This window comes from Epinephelus moara, chromosome 20 (assembly GCF_006386435.1).
Source record: "Epinephelus moara isolate mb chromosome 20, YSFRI_EMoa_1.0, whole genome shotgun sequence".
Taxonomy (NCBI): domain Eukaryota; kingdom Metazoa; phylum Chordata; class Actinopteri; order Perciformes; family Serranidae; genus Epinephelus; species Epinephelus moara.
The window spans coordinates 17,180,479-17,204,055 of record NC_065525.1 but is presented as its reverse complement, the minus strand read 5'-3'; the positions used below and the strand labels follow the sequence as shown (position 1 = coordinate 17,204,055).

The 23,577-nt window shown below is 44.7% G+C and overlaps 1 protein-coding gene across 3 annotated transcripts in view; it reads left to right on the top strand.

Annotated features, from left to right (window-relative positions):
- mob2a (MOB kinase activator 2a) overlaps positions 1 to 23,577 on the top strand; it is a 68,437-nt gene that overhangs the window by 9,740 nt on the left and 35,120 nt on the right. Inside the window, exon 1 of one of the 3 annotated variants that reach the window (XM_050072179.1) lies at positions 16,963 to 17,131. The exons of 1 other annotated variant lie outside the window; for it this stretch is intronic. In XM_050072179.1, coding sequence (XP_049928136.1) covers positions 17,094 to 17,131 — 38 coding nt within the window. In that variant the 5' untranslated portion in view covers positions 16,963 to 17,093. Of the gene's footprint in view, positions 1 to 16,962; positions 17,132 to 19,775; positions 20,289 to 23,577 lie in introns of those variants that run through there. One more of the 3 variants, XM_050072178.1, reaches the window with a different exon arrangement.

Genomic DNA, 23,577 nt, shown 5'->3' with positions numbered 1-23,577 from the left:
GTCACGACTAATCAGCTGCTCCCGCTCCCTTTCTATCTCTCATTATCGGTCCAAACTGGACTTCGATGGCTCCTCTAGTAGCAGGACTGACTGCCACAGGCCTAGGTGCAGCGCTGCTGTTCTGTCAGAGAGTATCATAGTCATGGACCGCTGCCAGCCAGAACTGTCTTAAGATCAGCTAAAATAAGTTGAACCCCCTGCAGCAGGATTTAGGGTTGTTGTTGCCATACACCCACAAGGGACACTCTGCAGAACAGTTGGATGCATTTATTTCAGGACTAGTTGCAGTCTTTCGGATTCAGTTCTGGCTTTAAATTATACCTTTCTACTTTGAATAGAAGCAAATCTATTGATTTACGCTTGCTTTTTTTCAAGCAATCAGACAGGTACGCGATTTCTGTGTCGTTATATTTTATCATAAGGGGGCAGCCTCTATGTGTTTCGATGTAAATGTGGTGGTAATGCCAAATAAAGTGGCACACGTATAATCCTTGTCAGTAAACAAGCCTCATTATCCCACAGAGCCACAACGTGGTGTCTAACATATCGATCAGCCTCACAGTTTTGGGAATTAGCTTCTCTGCTTGTTGTTCCCAAAGCTTAATACACCTCATAAAAGCTTAATCATTTCTTCTGAGAGTCTTTTAAGTGGAGGTACTCTTTATTTTAGATGAGGTGAGGCACCTCCTTCCATTACAGTACTCTAACCTAATTGCATCAAATGTAATTTTCCACCAAAGGTCATTAAAATCTGATCAGAAGTTTCTCAGTCGTCCAGCTAACTAACAGACAAACAGGACCGACAGCGTAACCTCCTTGACTCAGGCAATAAGATGGAGAGCTGGCATGTGAAATGTAGAGAGGAAAATGGGTAGATGGGGTACAGTGCAAATTGAAAACACCAGAAGAAGAAAGAGCAGACAGAGGAAGAGAGGGCAGCTGATAAGGAGGAGAATATAGAAAGTGCGGGTAAAGAGCGAGGGAAGGAGGGAAACGATAGCAGCGCAGAGGCGATAGGTGAGATATGGAGATAAATGGGAAGAGGCGACGTGGGTCAGAGAGCTAGATTAGAAACAGCAGAGGTCTGCAATAGAGGACAGAGAGGGAGATTTAACAGCGGGGGCCCAGGCCGCCGGTGACAGAGAAAGAAATGGAGTTTGGAGCTGTGTGCAGGATAGAAAGGGAGGGGGAAGCCAACAGACAGAGAGAGAAATAAAGCTTCACTGGAGACCCTCTTTGGATCTTACATTTATTGGTTTGATTCCCAAAACCTTAAAACTAAAATCTGGAATGTTTGCCCAGCAGAACAGTAGGTCCTCATTCAGCCTGTAAGATAAGAGACCTAATTTGTCTTGGAGGATGAAGCCTTTAATTCTGGGTGATTTTTTTAATTTATTTTTCACAAGGATGTGGTCACCACCCTCGGGCAAGGCTTCGGCTGAGCAGTGAGCTGCTAAATCTGTGCAGAGCCGGTGGGCTGCTAGCGTCGGTGTAAGCTAGCTTGGTTTGTCCTTGGTGGCTGAGGCTAGGCCGCTAGGCTGGTCTGAGCTGTAATTGGATTAGAGATCTCTGCGTTGCATCAGGCAAGGCAAGCCGAGTATACACACACACACACATACTTTAAAAGCACACACGCCTCAGGGAGCCAAGTTCATCTGAGTACTTGAGGCTGTACTCCTCCTCTGCCTCAGTTTTTCATCTCAAACTTTTCTTTCCTCAGCATCCAGCTATTTTCCTTATCCCCCTTTAATCAACACCCCCCTTCCCCTCTGGCTGTTACGTACATGTGTAGGATTGTGAAATGTCGCATTTTTGTGTATAAGCATGTTAGTGTTTGTGTGCATGTATGTGAATCAGCTCGTGCCACGGATACCCTCTCTAAATGGGATTACAGAGTTGCGACGAAACCCATGCTGAGAACAGCCTGGAGAATAAAGCGCAGGAGGAAAAAATAGAAGTGTAGACACTGATGTGAACCCTCATACTGAACATGATAGATGTGAGTGTGAAGACGTCCTACTGTACTTGGAGAAAGGAGTGAGGGAGCTGCTCTTGACCTTTTTTCAATTGTGGACTTCCTGTTTAGCAGCTTTGGACAGGAAGTAAAAGATGATGTTATGGGTGGTGTGCATCCTGTGTGCTGCGTTGACTCCTCTTAACCTTCTGGTGTGCACAGACTTAATCTGGGAGGAGTTGACTCGAGCAACTGGGAGGAACTGGAATAGAGCTCATGACAGCTAATTTCTTTTAGCGTACAGTGCGTCTCTTAGTCTGTCCATTTATTGTCCGTCTCACTTTGTGGCACATTCATGTGATTTTAAACGACATGCAGGTGTTTCCTTGTCAGATTCCAGTAATCTTAAAGAGGCTAGGAACAAATAAATTAGCAGGGGAAAGGTAAATTCCCAGGTGATCAACATTACCACTGGTAAATGTGCAACATTACATCATTACAGTAATCATGATTCTTGCTGTCAGTGAGAAGGGTGCAGTTCAACTTGTGCCAACACAAAACAAAATGGGCTTTATTTTCCTGCCTGACCTGCCAAGGGAGAAACCGTGCACTAAAAGGTGTCAGGTGTTACTGATGACTGTAATACACAAGCAGGGTGTGGCAAGGTGTGTTGTTTTCGAGGTTTGTTGGACATGTTCAAACAAGAGAACGCTGAAGAGAAGGCAGGAAGAGGGGGAAGCCAATATTCAGCAAGCAAAAGGATTTCCTGTGTGTGTCTTTACATGCATATGTGTGTTAACACTTGCGTAGCACATGTGGATGCGGTCGTGGCGAGAAATTAAACAGCGGCGAAGCAGTCTGTAAGATTAGAGAGACACAGCAGTAGAAAAAGGCTTAATGGCTGACAGGCCTGCACCAGCAGCCATATGTTTCATATGTGTCCACTGACAACCCTGCCGTATGGCTCTGATCTGCCCATATGGCCTGTACATCTACTCAACTTCCTGCCACCATGACAGCAAGGCGCGAAAGGGAACATGTAGACAGAGATGGAGGGAGAGGAGGAGGGCGTAGCTCTGGTGTGGGATGATCTTTTAAGGAAGGACGCACACTGTAATTGATGCACACTCAAATCCACACCCAGCAGATATCATTCAATGCGGAGGTTTCAAACCTGCGCCATCTCTCGGCAAGGAAAATAACAGCAGCAGCAGTTCAGACTAGAATAGAAAATACTTTGTACACTATTTGCATGCTACAGGCAGAAATTTGTCTTTGGTATTCATGTGCAAAATCTGCTATCATAACCCCTTAAAACTGCAGTAGCTATTACTGTCTCTGCTTGTAGGATGCTACATCATCTCTACATCAGGTTTAAGACTAGCTACCTTGTGGACAGCCCGTCGCAGCCTGCTAAACACGAACGTGCAAGTTTGTGAGCCTGTCACAAGCCATCACCATGAGGTGCTTCACATCTAAAAAAAGGATGCAGAGGAGGAGGGTGGTGTTGTTTTTGAGGGAAGAGTTTGACTTGGAATGAAGGCAAAGGGAGAGCAGAAAGGGAGCTGGCGTTCAGGGTCATCTGATTTCCGCTGCTGGGTTAGGGTCACTGTATGGGAGCTGCTGACTGGGCCTCCCAGGAGTGAGGCAGAACAGCTCAAGGCTGGACACAACACAGAAACACAGGACACACAACAGATGATTTGACCCCTATAAGGCCTCTGATGTCCCCTTGAGGAAGTGTGCATGTGTAAACACGGATAAGTCTGACTGACGGAGGGTTTACAGAGGGCCACGCTGGAGAACATGCTCCGTCCAGTCCACAGTACACTGTACTTCATTATAACACAGTCAAGGTCTTTCATACGCGGCTGTCTGGCATGGTATCACAACACTGGCCTTTTCTTCTTTGTTGTGTGCTCCCAGTCATAGACCTGCTAAACGTGACCTTTTGTGAAAGCCTTTTTATTCGCCGGTGGTCCCTGAGCTGGGTGGCTCGTGACAAATGCTAACACTGAGCCAACAGCCTGGTAGCATTAGCTGCTAGTTTAAAAGCTAGCTGCGCTTAAGACTGGCTGTGACCACAGGGTATTACGAGGAGTCCAGGCGTGGGAGCAAGGCCCGCAGCTCACATTGCCACAGTTTAATCCAGGAAGTCAGGGGAAGGAAGGAAGGACTTCTCACCATCACATCCAGCTCAGTCCGTCAACATGAGAGCTTCACTGAACTTAAATAAACATACTACAAGTTATAATGTGAGAGGCATACTGTGTCTTTCTGTTCCTACAATATCTGAAGATAACGGTGTCACCATAGAAAGTCATTAGGTAATTGGTGGTAAACAGACTGAAAAAAGTTAGCATGCTAACTACGGAAAGTTTCACATCTGGGACTAGAGTACAGTTTGAACACTGCATACCTTATTCAGGCATGGCTCGTTCCTGGGTCCACTTGAAAAGGTCGTGTTGAGTATGGTTCATGTGTACTTGGGTATGGTACCCATCAGGTATGAAAACTAACTGCATCAAAACACGAAAGTGGACTATTATTAATGTGAGTAGCAGTGGGCAAGTAGAGTTGCAAAGGCAGTTCTCGGTGCCACCCTTGGCCTCTGAGATGTGCATATGTGTGCAGCATGCACCGAGCTCGTGCATCTTGTGTATCGTGTATCTTTACTTGTATTAAAGCTTGATGAATGATACTCTGCCCTAATTTTTGTTTTTATATTACTGGATTTAAGAAGTCCAATATATGTGGCAAAGACCAAGACATTTGGACAAAGATGTTGATGAAACGTCATATGAACTCCAGCCAGGAAAGAAAGAAAACAGGGGATCTAAGTCTGTCCCTTTCTTTCCTGTTTCATCCTGTACCTCTAATTTTATCCTCCCAGTCTTGTTTTCTGCTTGCTGTCTGACCCATACTCCCTACAGAGGTTTTCTACCTACAGTAGCTGCCTCGCGCTGGAAGCCAGCGAGGACTGAGTCATACATCAGGGGGAGTGCGCAGAACAGAGCAGTCTACTACAGATTAGAGGTGAGAGGAGTGTGCTGCTGATTTATTACTGGCCGTTAGCTGGTTAAATGAGGCTAAGTGAGCTGGCCAGCTCAGGGAGGTGAGATGGAAGAGATTAGCCTACATGAAGAGCGATGGAGGGAGAAGATCTGTGAAGCGAGTGATGACTTCTGACCTCACGTCTTCTGCATACTGTTTCTACTCTGCCCTTCTCTTTGTCCTCAGTTCCTCCCTACAAGCATCTCATGATGCCTTTGCAGCGCAGTGCTGGTTATGTTAGGTTTTTTGAGAAGCGGCCAACAACATTCTCCATACTGTCTAATTATTATGCAACAAGTTAGTGCCTGTCATTGTCACTGGCAGTGGTGTTTGTTCTGTGTGCAGCATTGCAGCGCTGAGCTTGACACATTCACATAACTAATATACCTGTCTGTCTAGGAGGGACTAAATGCAAGGAGGGAATATTTGAGTGTTATCAAAAGTTCAGATTCATAGTTGAGCCACAACAAGGAATCAGAAATGTAATAATAAGTTGCACCTCTATCTGGAACTATTAACTGGCAACTATTTTGGTAATGGATAAATTGTTTTAGTCACCTTTTAGCTTCTCAAATATGAGGATTTGCTGCACTGTTTTGCAGTAGTGGGTCCTCATGGAAGTCGGCCATTTTGGAGATACTGAATGTAGAAAAAGCAACTGAACATGCAACTGTTCCTGATTATTGTTGCTAAGTGGTTAATTATTGCTCTGTTTTTGGCTGTACTAATCTGTGGGACTGGTAAAAGCAGATGTAGTACTACAGATTGCCAAAAGTTATTACAAAACAGGTGGTAGACTGCAAAAAAATTTGTCTGAGGTAATCCATTCTCAGGTATCTCCATAATGGCTGCGCATCCATGTTATTAAACCTGGGTTGTCAAAATCGTAATCTAGGTACAAAAACACTATATGTGATAGCATACTGAATATCTTTGGGTTTTGGACTAATTATCTAATACAGCAATCTATTTGAATATGTCACCTTGGGCGGTGGGAAACTATAATGGACATTTTTTATAGTTTGACATTTTGTTGACAAAAAAAAATTAATTTGTTAATCAAAAAAATAATCGGCACAGACATTGTTGCACAAAGACATACCTCTGAGTAGGGCTGCCCCCTGAAAGTGGGTGATTCGAATAATCAGTCAGTGGGCGCTCAATCAAATGAGATTCTTTCAAGTTCCGCAGTTGGATTTATTTATTTGTTTTATTTCATTTTTTTGTGCATTGTACTCCCCAGATTTAGCCGCAGAGTGAGCGCTCCTTGCTTTCACTCTGTTCTTCTGAAGGAAGCTGCAGACACAGAGTCAGCTGCCCACCTTCTGCTTAGAAGAGGTGAATTGACAGCTCACATTAAACAAAAGCCAGAGACTGTTTCATATTTAGTTGCTTTCTAGTGTCGACAGAAAATGTTGTTGCACAGTTCTGATCTATCATTAGCATAGTTAGCTTGTTTACTACATTACATCCGGCTGAATCCCTTTCAAACTCCATATGGCACAAAGGGAACAAATAGTCAAATATTCATATTGACCAGCCAAATCTGATTTGAATTTGGAGTCTACTACAGCCCTACCTCTGACTGATATTTCATTAGCACCAGCAGCATTAGGTATGGATGAAGCTATTGATGTGTTGGCTTTTTTTTTTCACATGTCCTAGAGTTAGATGTGTAAATGAAAAAAATGGACCAAAGTTCAAAAAGAAGATGAAAACCTGCAAAAAAATATAGGGAAACTGTGTTCTCTGCCAACTTGCTATCTTTAAACTTGTTAATGAAACAGAATGGTCAAAGCCAAGCCAAGATAGGTGGAATGCCCCTTTAGTCACACATTCACATTTAGATGGAGTCTTTTTGGCCTTCATGACAACTTCCCTACTTCAAACGCCAGGATCTGACAGCAGCGACAGATAGAAATAGTGAAGGTCTATGTATGGCTCTGGATGCGGCTATATGTGTACAAAGTGGCGTGCTGGATATCCGCTCAGTAAGCTGTTTCTGTCCTCAACGTTTGGTTGATGTGTCACTTTGCACGTTTGTTTCATGTGCTAGTGAGAGAGAGAATGAGAGCGAGCGCAAGACATTCCCCACATCCGTTTCCTCTCATGGAGGAACAGTAGGTCAGGGGTTTTGGTCCGCTCTGTTGAGTTCATGTGTTGCTCAGGGCCAAGAGAGGAGGGGAGGGGGCAGAAATACAGTGCACACAGATGGGACACTTCTCATGATTACTGGGGATTGCATGTAACCTCAGTGAGGTGGCGGCGACTCTTTCATGTTTAGGAAGCCTGAGAGTTGCTGCTCTGTGTCTGTTATTTTTAAAGCGAGGTTTGGTGCAGTCTGAATGAAGGAAGCTAACATTTTTGAAGTCATAAGATCTCTCTCTTTTTTTTGGTTTCTGTCTTTCCCCTTTTTCATATCGTACTTGCACTCTGACTGCGTGTTTGCCTGTTTGGCTTGGGTGTGTGTCATCACATACACCTGTATCCGTGCCTCTGTTTGCATATGGCCTCATGTTTGGCTCGTGTGTGTGTGTGTCTGTTATTCCTTTATCTCCCTCTCTGCCCCACCCTGTACTGTAACGCGCTCTCTTTCCTTTCTCATTGTTCTGCCTCTCCGCCCGGCCAGTGAGTCTGGAGCTGGAGCTCGCAGGAAGTCTTCATCACTCGTTGCTCTGAAGGGAAAGCAAACAGTGTGATGCACAAACACAGGAAGTGCTGCCTTCCTCATGCGGGCTCCAGCTGGGCGTCTGTCACTCTGCGTGGTTTATCAGAAAGCGGCAACGTGAGCTCGGTCTCTAACCACACGTGTCTTTTTCTGTCTTTTGGTCTCCTCCGTGTCGTTCAGTCGACGCGTCCCCTTAACTTTCAGTGATAACCACTCTGTGCAGCTGCACTGCATGCCTCAAAACTGGTAATTAGCCTTTGTGCCGTAGTTTATATTTGTTAATTCGACAGTGTGGTGAAGTGGCCTCTGGGAAATTGATGTGATGTCATATCATGCACTGTGTAGTTTGTACAGATATCAGCAGGAAGGATAAAAATACTCTAACAAATAAGAAGGAGGCCTGAAAATGTGCAATACGTCTCCAGAGCTGTTAACAGCGATTGAAATTTGTGGTGGATTTTTCCTTTTAATACTTTTATTGCAATAGTTCCTTATCCTATCTATCCCAGAAACTTTAATAACGCACATAAATTCTTCATCGTGCCTCTGCTCTGTTTTGCTCCGAGCAGCTGACCACGCCATATTACTTCCTCTCGCCTTATATTACAGTGAGACCTTCACTGAAGCTGGTATATTAGAGTTATCTGAAGTGGATCTCTAACAGCTGAAAGGTGAGCAGCTGTGGTCATAGGTGGTCAGGGGTCACTGATCTCCTCAAAGACTGTGCAGAGACTGGATAATGTACACTCTCTCACACACACCCCACTGCACATACCAGCTGTTACATAACCACCGTCAGCTGTGCAGTGAACACTTCAGCAGTAGGTGTGTGTTTGTGTGTATATGGGTGGAGGTGAGGAACTGTTTCCAGTGTGGGCATTAACAGTCACCTGGGCGCAGCCTTTCCTAGCATCAGCTCAGAGCTGCTGGGACATGCTCAGTGTGTTCAGTACAGCTTTCAGTGACAACAATGAGTCTTGAGATTTGAATAAATTATAAGGAATGACAGTTCACATTTTTCTATCATTTGGATTTGGAGTCTGTCGCAGCCTGCCGCTGTCAGGCCGCAGCTCAGTGTTTAGTAATGCGGATCAGGATGGGTCACATTGTCAGTGCTCTACAAATAGTTGAGAATCTCATCAAGGTTAGGGTGTGTGTCTTTTCTGCATCTGTCATTTGAGGATTTAACTGCAGAAAGATCCATTTTAGTCACAGTGACCTTGGTGTTCATTGTTGTAGGTATCAAGTTACAGTTGATTTTGTTTCTTGACTCAGTTTTCTTTCTTTTTACCTGCATTAAAAGGTGTAATTATCATCAGAGGCAGTAGTATGCTGAGTTAAGTTATTGTTACAGTTGAGTCAATGAAATGGTAAATGCACTTGCATAGAATTTTTCTAGTCTTTTGACCACTCAAAGCACCTTCACACTACTTGTCACATTCGCCCACACTGGTGGCCGAGGTTACCACACAAGATGCCACCTGCCACTCCGTTTTTAAACATTCAAACACAATCACACACTGCACAGCCATCGGGAGCAATTTGCAGTTCAGTATCTTACCCAAGGATACTTCGACATGCGGACTGGAAGAGCTAGGGATCGAATCGCTGACCTTCCAATCAGTGGAAGACCCGCTCTACCTTGTGACTTAATTGCAAACTGTCTGCGTCACCTCCTGCGACATTCGTTCACTGTCATTTTTCTTAAAAAGCACATGTATCACTACTGATCCCAGAGTTCCTACAGGCCCCAGAATCCTTCAGTGTCTGTGTATTTGTCAAAAGACTTCTGAAAAACCTACTTCTTTAGAAAAATAATAAAACCACTTTAATGACACCAGGTCTATTAATACACCTCAACTCTGTGAACCTCTGACAGAGAGCTTCATTGATTTGGCCACAATTTAACAATGAATAAAACAACTTCGACCTTGGAAGTAATGGTGTGTGATTGGACCACAAGGAGGAAACCATCTGTTCTGACGGAACTAACGCGGATCCTAATAAAGGAAACGAAATAAAAATGACCTTGAAAGTTATTGAAATGTCACTGAACCTTATATCCTGATGTGGGTTGGAACCATGTGATAGAAAGCGAAAGAGGAAAGCATTATAACAAGGACTAGCGTTTCGGTTCCTAACCTTTTCAGTCTCTGTGGTTATTTAACGTGTGGCTGCTCTAATGTCATATCAGCCCTACATACTGTAGCTATTCTGGTTTGACCACCTTTCAAGGCTCTTTTGTTTAGTCTTTCATCTGTCTCTGGGCTGGTTATATTACCACCTTACAGTAAATAAGCCACAGCTCAGGACCTTTCAGTCCTCTTTGTCTGATGTAGTTATCTGTGTGTTGCAACTGTAGCTTGAATTGCTGGGTTGCTGTGAACAGAAATTGGATGTAATGCCTGTTTTACCACAAGAGGGCAGCACATGTCCAGTTCACAGCTGTCCAGTGGGCAGTGACGTGCTGCGGGGCAAAAAAATGCTTACCTGTCAGCAGTTAAGTAACTTTGTTAGGTCAACGATATTGACTTTAACAGGCTATATGAGTTCACTGTTTTACATAATAAAGTGGTGCATACTCAGCCCTGTGTGTGTGTGTGTGTCTGTGTGTGTGTGTGTGTGTGTGTGTGTGTGTGTGTGACGAGACAACAGGAAGCAGTTCAAAAGGAAAAGAGACGTAGCAGACAGTTGGGGGTGACATGAACAGAAATGTAGATAAAAGCGGAGAGAGTGTGGAAGAAGAGAAAGAGGAAGAACGAGAGAGATCCAGTGAGCATGAAATCAGATCTTGTTGCATAATCATGGCTTGCAGGCCTTCCCAGTGTGCACCGGGGCTCTGTCGACTCTTTCCAGTTCAGTCCAGTATCACATGACTGTATCAAGCGCGGCTGCAGTATCAAACCAGCGATACCAGTCCGCCACCAGCCAGAGGCAGACACAGGGATCAATAGCCCTTTTCTTCTCAGTGCTGAAGCACACTATTATGTTATTATTTATTATTGTTATGTTTCTTTGAGTGTTTTTTCAAGTGAAGCTTGAGGGCAATTTGGATAGTCAAATAATGATTTACTGGTGGTTGCACGCTGGAGTCATTCAGTGCCGAAGAAACACTGATGCTCATTCCTGTCCTCTCATTTTAAAGAGATACTTCACTGACAAAATGAACATTTGTATATCAGTTATTCACCTTGTGTTACCTTGAATTCATGAGGAAAGCTTTGTTTTTCTCACATGCCTCCGTGGTGAACAGAAAATCCAAAAAGGCAAACCCTCTTAATGAATTGAAGTAATCAGGGTCCGTGTTTGGCTTGAGAGTTGGATTATACTGCAGGACTTGGGTGAAAGTTTGTAAACGGATGCTTTGATACAGTTTCTGCAGTTGTTAAATGCAGACCCTGTTAACTGGAATTCATGAAAAAATGTTCCCCTTTTTGGATTCTCCGTTCACCATGGAGGCATGGAAGAAAAACAGGAATTAAAGGTAACATGTGGTGAGTAATTGATATACAAATGGTCATTTTTGCAGGCGAAGTATTCCTTTGAGCTTTTGAGGTTCTCTCCGGGATTCTGTTTTTCTTCACTGAAGGTATGCTTTAAGTAAAAACTCCAAAAGCTTTTAAATGCAGTTCTCCACAAAGGATCCTGTATCGGTGCTCAATAGCTTGCCCTGGTAGGCCTTGCTTCTCCTTGTCTCCCTCCATTCATTACATGCCCTCAGCGTCTTTCACATACCAGCAATACCAGACGTCACTGAGGCATCAGCTCTGCTTTCCTTCACTTGTCTTTTTCATTTTCTTTTTTTTTTAATCTTCTCTCCTCACCTCCTCCCTCCCCTCCATCACTGGTGCAGAGCCTTTATTCACATGCCAGCAATACCAGACTGCATACCAGTCAACAGGACATCAGTGGCGGCCCACACCTCTGCCTGCTGCCTTTCTTTCATCAGTGCCCCTGAGGCCCAGCTCGACTCACTTAGCACAGCAGCCTCAGACAGAGAATGAGAAAGCAGAGGTGCTGGGCTGTTCTAGCCACATGAGCGGAGCATTATTTCTGGATAACAGTAGGTGGCATCATAGTCCCACCATCCTCCGAGGTTCTCCATATCAGGGCTTCAGTAAGCAGTGTCCATCATGACTTTCCAGTCACAGGGTGGATGTGCAGACTCATAAAATGTTCATACAGTGAATGATTTTCTATTTTTAGATCGTTATATTTGATACTTAATGCAGATTACACACACACACACACACACACACACACACACAAAAATACAAATTTAGAGGTCTAAAGTAGTGTTGAAAAGTCTTCCTCCAGTCTCCTTGAATGCAAATTGTGAGAAAAACAAAACGGATTACTTTTATTATCAATTATTGCAATTATTATTTTTCGATTCATCGTCAGTGTCACCCTGGACTGTCTGACAAAAAGTCTAAAACCTACAGATACTCAGTTTACTGTCTTAGAATGCTGAGAAAACCAACAAGTAACAAACGTGAATTTAGGCATTTTTGCTTAAAAATATGACTTAAATGATTCATTTATAATCAGAATTGTTGCAGCTTTATTTTCTGTTCATCAGCTGATCCAGTAAGCGACAAAGTGCTTTATCTCTAAAGGACATGATCTTTATTTCTCCACTTATGGCCACCAGTATATGGTCCTCTTAATATTCTTGTAGCTGCAAAAATAACTATGGAAAATATATATATATATTTTCTTCTACAAATTGGGCTCGATGGTTATCCAAAGCTGGCGCTGAGCTTTACATTCTCAACATGCCTGAGCAGTGATCGGAGCATGGGTAAGGTTGCATTTCATTTCCTGGAATTTGAATTGAAACCAAAGCTGCCTAGATATAGAAAGATAATACTGATTGGGTGCAGAGCCCAGAAACACCCAGACATAACATTTGCCCTCGGAGGCATCAAGGAGACATTTGAGAAAATGTCCACACAACTGTCATTTTGCTTGTTAGTTCATACTGAACTCTCATGAGTTTCTATATACTGAGAGACTTGTGTCACACTGTATTATTGGAAGCTAACCCAGCTGTGTGGTAATAGAGGGTCAGCCGGCAACAAGCAGTAAAAGCCTATAGATAAGGGATGTGATGGTTTGTGTATTTGAATCGAACTGTAACAGTATGATGCACACCACAACGCATAGTATTCGAAATTATTGCATGTAATATAGATCCAAATTTCATAAGCAAATTACACCTGGAAACTTTTAGCCGTACACTATATGCTGGGGTTAGCATAACTTTGATTGACCCTTTCGTAGCTGCTGTGGCCCAGGAGGGAGAGCGGTCTCAGGGGGTCTTCTACCAATTGGAATCACCCAGATGGGCTGATCACAGGGATGATAAATGCTTTGAATGTTTAACTCAAGCCACGGTGGAACTAAAATGTTTTTATTTTATTTTATTATATGCGTTTAGGTATTTTAATGTTTTGTAGCGCAAGAGATGCTTTTTAGATTTATATCATAGCCTGTTGTGACCTGCTGCTTTTTAGGAAAGTGTCAGTGTTGGTACAGTGTAATGAAAAAAAGTTTAGCAAAGCTGCCAGTGGGCGAAATGCTCTCATTCCCCAGCAATAGGATTTTGTCCGTCTTTGACACTTGCACTACTGTCTGTTGAAACTGAATGGGGGGAAAACCAATCCTTATGCATGTAAGTTTTTTTGTCTGCTGTACCAAACTTGCGCTGACCCGTGACTCCTAATCCGGGGCATAAATTGAACCATGACTTTTGTCTACCGTTACACCCCTACTATGGGGTGACTGAAGGGACAGACAGACTGAGGTGTCTATAAAAGGTGAGTTATTAGTGGACTCCTCTCACTATAGACCAGGCTGTATGTGAAGGACAGTCACACAGACAGACTGATGGACTGCTGGCGTCGCCCAGCCTGGCCGTATATATAGGCCCTTTCATACTGCACCTCTTGGCACAGTCCCAGCTCACATATACCGCTAACTGAACTCAGTGTGTGTGTGTGTGTGTGTGTGTGTGTGTTTGTTTGTGTGTGCTGAAACATATTTCGGGTGTGTGGGTGACAGAAACAGTGCATTCTTAGTATTTGGCAACAAGACGCTGTGTACATTAAATTGCGTAATGCACACATGTCAGTGGTTTCATAAGATTCATCTTTTTTTAGCGTGATAGCGGGAAATGTGTGTGTGTTCGTGTGTGTATGTGTGTGTGCTTTCTGTCAGTATCACCTCTGTGCTGGGGAACTTGGCGAATGCAGTGACATGGTCTCTCTAATGCTCTCCGCGCACACATGCACTCAAGTTGCTGGAGCCACAGTGGAGTGTGTGTGTGTCCATTTGTGTGTGTTTGTGCACTGCGGTCCAGAGTTTGACTCTGTGCAATGTATTCCTGGAAAGCCTGTGTAGGAGTGTAGGGAGGCCAGGGCTATTCCACAGTCGCACCGCAGCCAGCGAGGACTGTTTTCTGGAAGCTTCTCTGTCACTTGGAGCGAGGCAGAGAAAAGAGACAAGTTTATTAGCGTTTTATTTTTTCCTCGATATCAACACCTTCAGGGAAAATGTGCTGCTCACTCTTTAGACGAAATAGAGAAGGCGTCAACTGGCATCTTTGACGCCATTTGTATGCATGGACATGCTGTTAAAGTTCACATCATTATTACACAACATGCACCAGGAGGAGGAATGTGGGGAGGGCCTGAGCTGGATGGACAGAAGGGGAGAAGAGAGAGAAAGGGGGGGGGGGGGTGTGGAGAAGAGACTTGAAAAGAAAAAAGGATTGCCAAAGAAGCAAGAAAGCTCAAATTAGCCTAATGAAGGGGCTGCAAAAGGAGCAATAAAATCAAGGGAAGTTAAGGTGCAGGCGATGAATAAGTGCAGGAAGGAGGAATGGATTGAGACTGAATAGAGGGAGGAAAGAGGAGGGGGTGTTGTTTTGAACTACATCAATAAAGCTCAGGCTAATTGTGCCTCTGCTGTCTGCAGTGTTCACCCCTCTGTTCCTTCCACCATGCTCCCTTTTCAAGCCTGCTCTGTCCCATACCCTACAGAGTCTTCTCCTCTTCCGTTAACCGTCTTCCTCCCATCCTCCTCCTCCTCTCCTCCCTCCAGTGGCTGTTGTGTAACTCTGCAGTGACTGACTGAGCAGCAGCAGCAGCAGTGATGCGATTGATCAGCAGTTCTGGTGCCAGGCTGCTCTTATTGTAATAAACGAGCTTGGAGCCGTTGAAACCGACCCTGAGTGCTTTTGTGGGGAGTGGAGGAATCACACACACGTACACACACACACAGACACTGCACCGCACTCCCATGATGTAATGCTGAATAACCCCACATGCTCTTAAACTTACCGCTTGCCTGGATTCATCATTTTTGTACAGTAATCCCTCCAGACCTATACACACACACACAAAAATTAATGAGACATTTAATTTTATTATCAGATTTTTTTGTGGACATGGTGCTGAGGATTCTTGGAACTGTTTCGTTGACTTTTCTTTTAATTAATCTCTGTCGTCTTACAGTTTTGAAGCTTTCGGCTGAAAATAGCTCCTTTAGTCTTTGTTTTTGTGTCTTCTGATAGCTTCGTAAAAGTTCCAACAATGTCATTTTTGGAGTCGCTTGACAAGTGCTAAAGCATATTGCATGTTATGGTAAACATCCTGCATTTTAATCCAGTTTGGGACCCTCGTTGCACGTCTTCCTCCCCTCCCTGACGCTTCCTCAGTTGGCTGTAAGAAAAGCACATCTGGTCCTTCCATTTTTCAGTCTTTGTGGTCTGGCTCTCTGCTCAACATATTCCCACTCCCCCCTTCTCCCCATCCATCCATCTTCTCTCTTCTCCAACCTTTCTGTACCAGCTTTTTTTTTTTTATTAATCCGCCACCATACAAATCCAAGCTTGACAAAACAAGAGCTTTGACTCACCTGAGCTGTATCTACTGTACACACACACCCAGTGGTGTAAAGATCATCCAGCGGGGGCAGCGAGCTCGCTTCCCCGAGGGCATGCATACACACTTTGGCCGGGCAGTGTTAAAGATCACACTCTGTCATTGTAAAATCACTCCAGTGTCACCTCCGTGTCTGCTCAAAGTCACTTTGAGCTTTACCCTGCCTGTCGTTTCCTCCGCACCGAAACATTCCTGCAGCTCGTATCATTGTCAGCACTTGCCGTGTTTGTCTGAGAGGATGCTGAAAATGCTGCAAAGCACGGAAATTACTCACCAGCCAGAAGTGATTAGGGTTCATTGTTAATGGTCACTTGGTTCATTGTGCTCACAGAAGCACCTGGTGTGAGGAGGTCAAGAGTTCGCTTCAAATAAACATCTGTGATCATGAAAAGTATCACATCCAGAAAGTCACTATTACTTTCATCCTCTAATTTGATCCAGTGACATGTGCTAATAATATATCAAATAAAAGGCTGTACTTCTGCTCATCTGGAGCATGTTTATCAGCTTCCTGTGTCGTGAAATGCAAACTGACTCAAGTGTGTGTGTCTATTAGAAAGACACACATACTCTAGGAAGGGCTACTTTGGATTTAAATGGCATTAATGGATCCTCAGCCCTATTCTTAGCCTTAAGTCTGTCTCACCCTTCAGGCGTTGATAAGAGCCGCGTTGGGGTGGTGGAGTCTGGTTTGTGTTCAGCATATGGAGGAACATAAACGTGTGTATATTTAGCTCCTGAGATAGGAAACGCTGCTGAAACATGAGAGCCTCCTCAGGACCGTGAATGGGGAAAAGAAGAAGAAGGAGGAAGTTGGCTCGCATCGATAACCATTTTCCATAAAGGGCTCGCCGGCTTGTAAATGTGTTTTTAATGTTTGTGTGTATTTAGCTGTCGCTTTAGTTCAGGTTTATGTAGCCGAATTGAGTCGGAGGAGTGGATGTTAGTGTGGAGATACTGAAAGACAAGATTCAAGTTGCGTGTGGTGTTTTTTTTCATGTGTAAAAACGAGGTGGCTTGCGTCAGCGCGGCAGCTAACACAAAGCCGACCCAGCCTCAACCAGACTCCGTGTTAATATCACGAGATTTAAGCTGCGGACCTCGCGCACGCCACAGATACCAGCTCTTATTGTTGTAACCGAAAAAGCCTGCAGTGTGAAGAGTCGTCAACCCTGCCCCACGGAAACTACACCGAGGGGGGGAACCAGAGGAGGAGGAGGTGGAGAAGGAGGAGGAGGTTTGGGAAGATAGAGAGAAAGGTGCTGGAGGAGTGAGGGAGGACTGCACAGAGCAACTATCCGTGTTGTTCCGCGTTTGTTTGTTCTGCAGCCTGTCCAGAGAAGAGAGAGAGAGAGACACACTCGCGCGCACACACAGACACACGGTGGGGTTTGTTTCTTTCAGGGCGCAACTAAAAGCTGAAACACCGTCAATTCTGGATTTCTTTATCCGCTTCCTGTCGTCCAGGATGAGGTTTAAACGGAACGGGTCCTATACGCTAAATAGGTAAGACACTGGGGTAACTTAATAATGTGTTATCCATATGGAGAGGAAGAGGAGGAGGAGGAGGAGGAGGAGGGAGGGGGACAGCATGGTTTGTTATGTGTTTAGCTCATAAATCAGTTTCTGTGTGATATTTCCATAGAGGCTCACAGTGGTGACTTTATAGTGTCTTTATTGCACTTCATAGTATTTCTATAATATCTTATATGAAAGATAAGACTGCAGTAATGCTATAGCAGACTTTTTTATTGCAACACACAAGCTGCAAGGCACCTTCTTTATTGTGATCTATATTAAGGTCTTTTGAGGCATCTGATGATAATTCACTGTGAAACTTGAACTTTCCGCTCTTTATATTTGCAAATATACAGTTGTTGGCACAATCATGGCCGATCAGGTGTTGATAATATGTCAGTTTCTCTCAAGGGTCCCCTGATTTCAATGTGGCGCCCACGTGTAGTTTAGTCAGTTAGGCTGGATCGGGAGAAACCTGTCCGTCTTGCTTTAAGGGGTTGGGCTCACTCTTTTGTTTCCCTTCTTCCATTATGGAAAAGAGCAAAATGATCTCTCTTTCCCTCTCCTTCCCCTCACAGAAATGGCCCCCTCTCGCCGCCCCATCACCTAGCAACTTTGCATGTGTTTGTGTATGCTGTGAGAATGATGTGCACTGTGTGTGTCTCTGCCTCTTTTTCCCCCTAACCCACTTTCTCTTGACATAATTGCGATGGCCTCTATTCATATCCTGGCATTTCTAAACCCGGTCACGAGTTGGGTCTTTCCCCTGCCCAGTGATTTGGTCCCACTCTCTCTAACTCTCTCTCTCTCTGTCTTCATTGTGTTATCTCTCCAAGTCACAAGTTTTATAAGAAAAATTCTTTCTTTGTCTGTCCGCCGAACCGAGTCACACAGCCGTCTTGAATCCAGCGGATGTCTTGCTTTTGTTGTTTGTCTGGATTTCATGATAAGGGCCAAAAGTTAGAGGAAGTACACACACACAAACACGCCAGGCGACCCCTGTGAACTCGCTCATATTGTTGAAAGTGACAGTTAATTCAATGGCAGTTTCACTTCTTCCACTTTTCCTCTGGCACTCCTTTTCCCCTTTGCCTTGTCACAGGGCATATGGCCTTCCGCTGTACTTGACACACACACAAAAACCCACATCCTGACTTTTAGGTACTGAAACACAAAGGGAACTAATGAGTGCCAAACACCCACTTCATCACACAGCCCAAAATGCGAGAACGATGTTATCGCTTCATACCCCTCCTCCCTTTATCCCCTTTCTGTTTTCACTTAGGAAGTGTGTGCAAGAGAAGTGTGTGTTGCCACCCCCCCACTCCCCTTGCGATTGTTGTGTGAGCGATGGTGTGTTGCAAGTGTGCATTCACATGTGTGTGTGCAGGTGAGAGGGATGAGGTAATTAAACAGTGAAAGAGGAGGCCTGTTAGCTGCAGCTCCTGGTGACAGCCCTCCAGAGAGAAGGAGGAGGTGGAGGAGGGATGACGTCATGGGATGTAAAAGTGCTTTGCTGGGCTGCTGCGGTCCATCTTTGTCATCTTTTATCTCAAAGAGAACAGGAGAAGCAGAGGGAGGACGGGCAGTGTTGTCCTGTGGTGTCGTCTGAAGTTGTGTGCAGCGGTGTTAGGTGAAATATCCACTACCTCTGGCTACTGTTGAATCCATCTCACTGTTTAGGAGGTCTTTTGATGATAGAATAAGAGCAGAAATGTCCCCCTGTGGTCGCTACATAACTCCCATCTTCTGAAGGTGACTGCCATCTCTGCATCTGTTGTCTCAGCCTTCTCCTCGGCAAACTGCAGTGATTTGTTTCCTCTGAACAGAGCGGAGTCGGCCTGTTTGACATTGAACGTCAGTGTTCAGCTGTGTCGTCTGCCTTCGTCATGGTCGGCTAATCCTGTGCTGGCGTCTGACTGCAGCCTTCGATTACAGCACCACACACACCTGACCGCTGCAGTGCTTTGAGAGTGTTCGTGTGTGTGTGTTTCTGTCTGATGTGTTAAGGAGCAAGTGAACAACAGAGGGCAAAAAGAAAGCGATTGCTCTTAATGAATGATGCAGGAAAGAAAAGACGTATCGAGGTCCACGATTCACCCTGTGTCCTTCACCTTATTTGCCCACACCATAACACAAGTGCTCTGCAGCGATTGGCTCGCTTCCTGGGGGCTTGTCTCAGTGCTAGCCCCTCCCGTCCCGTACCTCTGCATCATTTGTGTGAATGAAGAGTCATGGTTATTGTATACGTGCACACGGTGTGCTGCATGGGTGTTCACGTGTGCAGTCGCACCTCGGTGTTGACTCAAGAGTTGACAATTAGCCATCTGCTCTCAGAATTTGGTTATGTATCACTTCATGCGGAAAAGCACGAAGGCTGTCAACTGGCTGCACTGATTAACTTCCCAGAGAGGTTTGACAGGATTTGACTGCGACTCAGATTTAGCAAACAGAGTGTGTTTGGTTTGCGTGAGCGATGGGTGGAGATAGGATGTTTAGCCCTTATTTAGGATGTATACAGATGGCTGAGATTGCAGCCTCTCAGGGATTGTCACCCACCCCCCTCTGTCTCTCTGTCCATCGCTCTCTCTCTTCCCTGCAGTCCACCCTGTGCTGCCCAGCAGTCAGCAGTTTGTTTATGGGACTCTGTTTGCCAAGCTAATCTTCCCGCCTTTCAAGTGGGAGCCAGCAAGCGAACGAGAAGAGAGAGAGAGGGAGGGAGAGAGGGAGAGAGAGTGCAAGAGTGTGAAAGTGAGTCAGGCAGTTGCAGTAGTTGGAAGGGAGAGAGAAAGAGAAACATGCTCGGAGAAGTGTGTCCGGTTTTGCGAATTATGTTTTTGTTTTGAAAAGTGTCTATCTGCGCCTCTGCTCGACTGACTTCCTGATCTGACCGCGTGCATCCGTCCGTCCATCCGTCTCGCGTGTCCTGCGTTAAAGTCAGAGGCCGTTCCAGTAGCTGTGCGATTACACAAGGTGCTATGCCGGAGCTGCTGCACCTGTAGCCGAGTTTCCCAGAGAGGAGCGGAGACGGGGGAGGTGAAAGGGAGGAAGGGTACTGTGGGTCGGAGCCTCGTCAACCCCGGCTCTGCTGCTTCACCGCCGACTGGATGGGGGTTCTGGTGTGCTGCGACTGCTTCTTCTATCGGTAGTTAACCAAGTCACTGTTCCTCTTTTCTCCTCTCTCGACCTTTCCTTCCCCTTTACTGTTGTTGTCATCGATTGTTGTTGTTTACATCATACTTGACTTTTCAGCATTCTTCTGCTTACATTGTCAGACCTTGATTAACGTCTCTGTCTGACCCCCCCACACACACACTCCTCCCCCTTTCGTCTCCTTCACATTCACTCTCTCTGTTATGCTGCTGCGGTTTTGTAGGAGACATTTGAGGACAGTGCTGCTGTAGCAGGCAGCGATTCTGCTGTAGTCAGACACAAGGGGTAGCTTGACTTGTGGGAGGGGAGGAGGAGGAGGGAGGGAGTTGAGGACAGAGGGACAGTGATGGCACACAGCCATCCTCCTATAGCTGTCTGAAGGAGAGGCGTGTAAGACGTTGCTGGATACAGGGTTTACGAGGAGGCAAGGTTAAGGCTAGTTGGAGTCAAATGGCATGCAGCCAGAAGTTGTCTAGTCAGTCAGGCTTGCCCAACTTTTCCTCTCATCCTCCTGTGTGCCCCTTTGGCTGTGCCGCACTGTTTGTTTGGACACAGTGTTCCCTTGCAAGGGGGCAGGGAGGTGCTTTTTCCTTTTTTTTCTGTTTTGTTGTTTGCAGAGCATAGTCTTAACAGACTTTGCTCTTTTTTCCGGTCATTGCCATCTGAGTTTACCTTCGATTTTGCGCCGTACCTGTGACAACTCACATGTTAGCACTCGTATAACTGGACATTGTGCCTGAGAGAAAGGCTATATGATTTAGGTTCGGCTCTCTGGCAGTCGGAGCAGAAAGGATCTGGTTCCCCTCTCTTGTGGTTGTGGGGTTTAGCCAGCCCGAGCCTGCCTCAACTGCTGTATAAAGTCTAAATATAACTTCTCTAAGGAGCGTTTTGATGGTGAGGGCAAAATTGTAGCTTTAACGCAGACACACACAGCACAGCTGGATTAGATTAGGCCTCGCTGTGATTCGGAACTTTGTTTACACTTCAGTGCTACTCTTAACATGAATAACGGCCTGTCGTTAGAGTGTGTATGTTTGTCATGTATCTGTGAAGGCTGCACATGTGCTATATACTGTAAGATCTCAGTGAAATACACACAGAAGCCTTGTGAAGGCCGGCTCTTGTGCCAGGAGTACTTATACTCTTTTCTCTCCCAGTCATGATCGAGGCAGTGGTGGGACCTGGACAGCACACTGATGTCTCATGGGCTCATTAAGCCAAAATGGGCCGTCACGTCTATTTTTAGCATTTCCTCTCCCTTGGCGCCTCCGTCAACCAATCAGGCGGCCTGGCAGTGATGCTATATGGCTTGATTGATGTGTGTTTTTGGAGGCACACCCATCCAAACAGGTCCTCGTTGACCTCGAGCCGGGCCAGCCCTCTGTCCCCTGGGCTCCGGTGTTTCAGCTTTCAACAGTAGCATTGTGTGGAGTAGAAACTGGCTGCCAGCACTCAAGCGGCGTCAGCTGTGATGTTGATCGTCCTGTGTAGAATGGAGCGATTGAAGAGTCTGTCATCATATGACGCAAAGTAAAATGTTTTGGAAGTGGCCTTCATTTCTCAGCTCTTGCATGTTAATGTATGTTTTGGTACAGTGAGGAGCAAAGTGTTTTATGTTAGGGGAAATTTAAGCAGGATATGCTTTGAAGTTCTGAAGACAGTCAACAAATTCAGTCTGAAATTGCATAAACATAAGACAATGATATGTTAGTTTAATTTAATTTTGAATTATGTTTATTATCATAAACAAATGAAGATTAAAAAGGAAATGTTTGACATTTTTGGATGGGATTCATTGACTGTGAAATTCTGGGCCGATACCATTTTGCTGCTGTTGTTTTTTGTTGTTGTTGTTGTTGTTGTTGCTATTCCCCCTTTTGTGCAAAGGAAACGAAGACAATCTTCATCATTCAGCCATTCATCATTACACTATCTTTGAATGAGCACAAATTCAATGACATAAAATTAAGAAATAACCTTCAATATTTATAATCTTTAAACCTTCTACCACACAAAAAACTTTTGTAAAAAAGAAAAAATAAATGCTTAAAAGCCTTTTCACTATATATCATAATTCTCTAATATCTATTTTATATTTCTGTGAAAACATCAACAAATTTCTCCTTCAAACAACTGTATTTATTCAAGTTTCAAACACTAAATTTTACAAGATTACATTTGAACACATCATGATAACGTTGTAATTTCATACTGATGTCCGGTGGATAAACTGTTGCATTTGCTAATCCATTACACTCTTGTCTTTTTGAAGGTGGAGTCTGCAGTCAGTTAGTTTAGTTTATGCTAGCATAAGGAGGATATAGGAAGAACGGCTAACATATAAGTGACATGTTATATCTTACTTATTATATGTATTTACTGTGTTTACTTGAAGAGACTCTTTGGCAGTGGAAGTGGCGATGGTATTGTCTAACATGTGTTCAGGGTTGTGACACTATTTTAATCTCATGCGCCCCATGTGTTTGCTGTCTGTTGACAGATTAACTAGTCTGGTTTGGATTTAAGTGTCAGTAGTCCCAAAAAGGTGTTAACTTTTTCATAATTACGAAAACATAGAAGTGGCCTTAAAGCTTTCAGCAGAAGCAAAGTAGCCAAGGTTTGTATTTTGAGGTTTGGTTTGGGCTCGCAGCTTTTTGACACAATTGAAAGTTGCCTTAGACCTCCCTCACTATAATCTCTACTTATGTACATACATTGTCACATGTGAACTCATTCTCTCTCACACACACACAGCCTAGTCAATCAGTTTTCCAGGGTCTCATCCAACACAACAGTCCAGAGGCAACTACCACAGTTAGAGTTGAATCCTGGGTCAAGGTCCTGGGACACACACACACACACACACACACACACACACACACACACACACACACACACACACAGATACACACAGACATTGGCCATAATTTCTCCATACACAATTGCAGCATGAAACAGAAAATCCAATTTTCCTCTCCGCCGTGAGGTTTAATATTTCTGTACCCGTATGTATTGCTGTTGACGTGTTGTTGGAAAGCAGGCACATTCAGACCTGGAGGCTCCACCATATGACAAAAGATTGTGTGTGCGTTTGCTCTCAGCGGATCGGTTGGTAAATTTCATAATGTGTGGTGCTGTGGAACAATAGTTGTGAGTGTATCATCAGGCTGTGTGTTTTATTAGCAGAGCAGGCCATACTGTTTTCCATGTGTCTCTCGTTAGGCTATCTTTGGCAGGCCTGGCTGCCTCCACAGAGCTGAGGCGTGCAGCTCAACAAGGAC